Here is a 5,656-nt window from a genome sequence, read left to right as displayed (position 1 = left end):
GCACACCAAGCACACCCTAAAGCCAATCCAGTCTCTCTCTTCTATTCCCCCCTGCCCCCCTGAGGACCTGAGCAACTAGAATCTGGCCATCGGATTACACCAGAGCGGCTAGAATGCACAATCCCAAACCTCATCACCAGGAACCGTGACGCTCGCCTTAGCACTAGGCCTGGAGAAGACAAGCCCACTCCCACAAGTCGAGCTGCATCACTGCTAGGCAGGGTCTTTTTCCTACAAGATGGCGCCAAGTCTCGACGCTGCAAAGCACGCCTCGGCCAGATCTGGCTGCAGCACACCTGCCGGCCATCACCATCCCGTGCTCCACCGGTGTGTCATGTCCAAATGAATGTGTTTGCTATGAAAATTTGGTGGAATTTTGGTTCATGAAAGGTCAACAAAAACTTTTCAGAATTTGTACAGTACAGAAGACTTGGTTTAGATTTCAGTATATTTGGTTGTGTTCTTAACTCACAAGGCAGGGAACAGTTCGAAATATCTGAAAGTAAGGAGAATATTTGATGCTATAGTTTACGGAGCTTCAAAACAATGTGCTCATGTAACATAGAAATTTGTGGCCATGTATCCAGTTTCTTGGCCTGATTACAAAAGCAAGTCAGGCTGGCACTTAGCAGTGCAGTTGTGTTTATACTCTTCGCATTTTTTATACCAAAGATTTATATATCTGTGTGTCCTGTGTACTATGCAAACTCTATATTTTGTACAGATTACCCAGTATAATATCTTCCTCATTCAAAACTCAATCACAGCAGAGTGAGTGAGTGAGGCCAAGAACTAAAGTACAAACAATAAGGGGTCGGTGTAAGAGAATAGAGAGGAGAGAATTGACGTAATGTGGTGCATGTTGTATTGAGCCTCTCGGACGGTTTATATAGAGTACAAGGCTTGGTGGGCAAGAAGCCTTTTCTAGAGATAAGGTAGAAGATGGATTACAAATCCTATTATCCTATTATTCTACCAAATATAGAGATATGCCTACATACTCTTAACATCTCTAGAAAAAGGCTTCTTGCCCTCCAAGCCTTGTACTCTATATAAACCGCCTGAGAGGCTCAATACAACACGCACCGCATTACGTCAATTCTCTTCTCTTTATTCTCTTACATGCTATCTACCGCAAGTTCCTGACCTAGCTCCACCACAGCTTCCACCCGCGCTGCCCCCAGGGAGGTTGATCTTCATGAACTCCAACGGGGGCTGCGCAACTCTGCTGATTTAAATACGAGACTCGAAAACAATAGTCCTCGCACAATCTATTCCACAAAAGGACTGTACGGACAAGAAAAAGAAATGATCACCAAACGTACTTCAGGCTTAAAAAAAATAAAAGATTGCACAAATAATAAAGCTGCACAATAGAACAATGGCACACAAACTGGGGTTCTTATAAAGTGCAATATGTACGAAAATAAAGCCTTGTCCGAAAGCCAAGCATACCACACCCCGCACCCTCCTAAGAACATAGCTAATTGCGGCAGAGAATAATTAGCAGTTTAAGAAGCCAGGAAAATATGTAGATTGCTCCATAACACATTATCCATAATCAGTCAATGGCAAAAACAGTTTAAAAATGTGATAATTTTGATTGTTGAATATAAGAGACTGTACCATTTTGTAATCATCATCTGTATAAATTCCTACACATGCCAAATTGTTAAGAATTGTAGGCAGCTCTGTGGACAGGCATCTTTGCTGAGGTCCAGATGCACATGAAATCCAGTCACTGGCCATCATCGCCAGATGATCAACAGATAATTTTACAATAATTCCTTGCATACAAAGTTTTGCCTCCATAACACCACAAATTGCATTGTATAAGCAAGTCGCTGGAGAGAAAAAAACCATTGTTAGAAACAGAAATCTGGAAACAGAACCAAAATACTAAAATATCTATCATAGTATCACACCCACCGTCTAGACCCTGATCACGTGTATCTGAAAGGATCAAACGTCGGTGATGACGCCGTCTACGGTAAGACCAAGATTTGCGGTACAATGTGAAACGACCTTCCCCACGCTTGTATACGTTCTTTACCGGCCCAGCCATCTGCAGGTTCCTTCTACAAAAGATAAGTCCATATGATATTCCAGTTTGTACTTTTCATGAGGGTTGTATAATTTTATTTAAGACAACCCTCCCAGAAATAGAACAAAACGACATCAACTAGTCATGAATTCGTGAACGACAAAAGAATCATCCAAGCAAATTAATTTTATTTATTTGAAATTTGATCAAGAGCATTCAGCCATAGTTTTTTATGTGCTGGATCAAGAGTCAGTAGACACAATATATAGATAATGGATAATTTTCTATCAGATATGATAGCTGAAAAATCTCAATCAGATTTCAAATGTACTTGCTCACATTATTGACTCTATGTATTTCAGAAATCACAAGAGTTATTACACAATCAACAAACTAGTTGTGGAGCGCTGGGTACCTTTGTGCTCACCGCCCTCAGGCCGGCAAGCCTCTTCCACCGACCAAGAGGCTTCCAGTAGACCTGCCCGCTCAGCTTTCCAAGCCACTTGTTCACTTCATCCGCCGCCGCAAGTTTCCCAATGCAACTCTGAAATGAATAGCTGATCACACATTACACTCAATCTGACTATAAGAGAGAAAGAACAAAAGCAACCCAGCTCGCTCGTCTACAGCATGCTGCTCAGTACAAACTTTACACACACAAACACACACACAGAAAGAGAGAGACTACCTCGTCGCTGCACTGCAGGAGACGACGGAAAGCGTGGCAGAGAATATCGGGTTGAGCCGGAGTTTGGACGGCGGCGACTGGGTCGGAGATGGCCGGCAGTGGCTCGACTGGGAAGAAAGGCAGGGCCTGGATACTCCCTCGTCGTTGCGCTGCTGGAGATGATGGAGAATGGGGCGCAGAAGAATGGGGTCAAGCCGGATGCCTTGAGGTGCCCCTAGTTCGGAGATGGACGGCGGCAGAGAAGATGGGAGGAGGCGGCAGAGAAGATGGGGAGGAGAAGACGGAGGATAAGATGGGAGTAGGACGAGGCACACGCTGCAGACTCCTAGCCGGCGGTGGTCGCCATCGGGATGGTGGCCTGGTGGGGGAGGCGGCGGCTCCTCGGGAAAGGAAGAGGGTTCGCTGGGAGAGGAGGGTTTGTGAGCTCCTATTCTCCAAACTGCCGCACCCAGCCCATGTATGTGGGGCGGGGCGCCCTATTTTTCTCGTTTCTCTGTTTCGTTCTTTCTTGTTTCTTTCTTATTTTCTTCTAAAAAGGTTTGTTTCTTATTTCTTTTTTCTGTTTTGTTTTTTCTTCTTGAAACCAAATTCCGTATTTAATAAAAAAATCATGTTTTTTGATAAAAATATTCACAAATTTAAAATGCCAAATTTTAATAAAATATTCACGGATTTTGAAAAAAAATCATGAATTTTTTTAAATGTTCAAAATTTTGAAAAAATGTTAGAAAATATAAATAATATTCAGTAATTTCGAAAAGTGTATGTCAATTCAAAAAACAAACCATAAATATCATAAGATGTTCGCCAATTCATAAAATAATTGCAAATTTCTACAAATGAGCATGTTTTAAATTTTGATGAAATTTTCTGTATTAGACGAACAAATTTTGAATTTTATTAACATTTTTGAATTTTATGAAAAATTTTGAATTGGATGAACAATTTTTTAACTCAATGAACATTTTTATTTATGACAATTTATTTTTGAATTTTTATGAAGATTTTTAAAATTTGATGAACAAAAAATATTTCCAATTTAAAAACATGGATTTTTAAAAAATCATGAAATGAAAAAGATAAAAAGAAATAAAAAAACAAATGGCGGAGTGTTCATCGTGGACCAACACCGACGACGGAGCACCTGACGGGAGAGTGCCACCTTGCCGCCTCTAAGCACCAGCTTGCAAAGCCGGTCGGACCCTCACACACACCAGTCTTGCCATGAACTGTGTTGCACCCCGTCGATCTAGACAAGTTTGTGCCGGGAGCCTTGCGGAAGCGTAGTGGAGAATCCTGATCCAATTAGGACATTAGGTGTCGGTACTATAACTAACAGACCTCGGTAGGGGGTCCCGAGCTGTGGATCTCGGATCTATGGATAATACTCTACGTCGTCCTTTGATTGTATTTACCTAGGTTCGGACCCTCTCGAAGAGGTAATACCCTACGTCTTGCTTTGACTGTATTGATGATTGTGTATCGAGTACAGGTTTGATCTACCTTCAGATCGTGAGTTGTGTTCTGACCCTAGGGCTAGATGGTTGTAATTGTGATCGTCCCCTCTACGGACTAAACCTCCTAGCTTATATAGACACTGGGTGTACCTAGGGTTACACATGGTTGGTTGTCAATCTAGGGATACACACGCCGCTGGGCCGATGCAAGTCTTGGAATGCATGTAGTCTTCGGTGAAGTCTGTCTTGATCATGCCGAAGTATGATGCTTCCGGAGTCCTTCCTTAAGAGAACGATGGGCCGTAGTCTCGGCCCATGGACTGTGGGCCAAATAGGTTGGTACTGTTGGGGAACGTAGTATTTCAAAAAAAAAATCTTGCGATCACGCAAGATCTATCTAGGAGATGCATAGCAACGAGAGGGGAGAGTGTGTCCACGTACCCTCGTAGACCAAAAGCGGAAGCATTTAGTAACGCGGTTGATGTAGTCAATCGTCTTCGCGGTCCAACCGATCCAAGTACCGAACGTACGACACCTCCGTGTTCAACACACGTTCCGCATAATGACGTCCCTCGAGCTCTTGATCCAGTTGAGGACGAGGGAGAGTTCCGTCAGCATGACGGCGTGGCGACGGTGATGATGATGTTACCGGCGCAGGGCTTCGCCTAAGCACCACGACGATATGACCGAGGTGTGTAACTATGGAGGGGGGCACCACACACGGCTAAGAGAAGATTGGTGTCACTTTGGGGTGCCCCCTCCCACGTATATAAAGGAGGGGGGAGGCTGGCGGCCAGGGAGGAGGCGCACCAGGTGTGGGGAGTCCTACTAGGACTCCCTAGTCCTAGTAGGATACCCTCTCCTTTTTTTTCCTTTTTCGGAGTAGCTAAAGGGGGAAAGAGAGAAGGAGTAGGAGAGGGAGGGGGGCGCCTCCGCCACCCCTTGTCCAATTCGGATTGGCAAGGGGGGGCGCCACCTCCTGGCCGGCCCTCTCTCTTCTCCACTAAGGCCCATGGTGGCCCATTAACCTCCCGGGGGGGGGGGGTTCTGGTAACCCCCGGTACTCTGAAACTCATCCTAAACGACCTGAACCATTCCGGTGTCTGAATGTAACCTTCCAATATATGAATCTTTACCTCTCGACCATTTTGAGGCTCCTCGTCATGTCCGTGATCTCATCCGGGACTCCGAACAAACTTCGGTCATGAAATCACATAACTCATAATACAAATCGTCATCGAACGTTAAGCGTGCGAACCCTACGGGTTCGAGAACTATGTAGACATGACCGAGACACATCTCCGGTCAATAACCAATAGTGGAACCTGGATGTTCTTATTGGCTCCTACATATTCTACAAAGATCTTTATCGATCAAACCGCATAACAACATACGTTGTTCCCTTTGTCATCGGTATGTTACTTGCCCGAGATTCGATCGTCGGTATCATCATACCTAGTTCAATCT

General features: G+C 44.3%; 1 protein-coding gene across 1 annotated transcript in view; it reads right to left on the bottom strand.

The window, feature by feature from the left end:
• LOC119363890 overlaps positions 1 to 2,921 on the bottom strand; it is a 4,143-nt gene extending 1,222 nt beyond the window's left edge. The window contains exons 1-4 of the mRNA XM_037629263.1: positions 2,733 to 2,921; positions 2,460 to 2,588; positions 1,930 to 2,065; positions 1,627 to 1,844 (exon numbers count right to left, since the gene is read on the bottom strand). Coding sequence (XP_037485160.1) covers positions 1,627 to 1,844; positions 1,930 to 2,065 — 354 coding nt within the window. The 5' untranslated portion in view covers positions 2,460 to 2,588; positions 2,733 to 2,921. The remainder of the gene's footprint in view (positions 1 to 1,626; positions 1,845 to 1,929; positions 2,066 to 2,459; positions 2,589 to 2,732) is intronic.
• Positions 2,922 to 5,656: the final 2,735 nt, after the last annotated feature.

Source organism: Triticum dicoccoides, chromosome 1A (assembly GCF_002162155.2).
Source record: "Triticum dicoccoides isolate Atlit2015 ecotype Zavitan chromosome 1A, WEW_v2.0, whole genome shotgun sequence".
Classification (NCBI taxonomy): domain Eukaryota; kingdom Viridiplantae; phylum Streptophyta; class Magnoliopsida; order Poales; family Poaceae; genus Triticum; species Triticum dicoccoides.
Note: the sequence above shows the minus strand (reverse complement) of the source record. Positions and strands in the feature narration are given on the sequence as shown.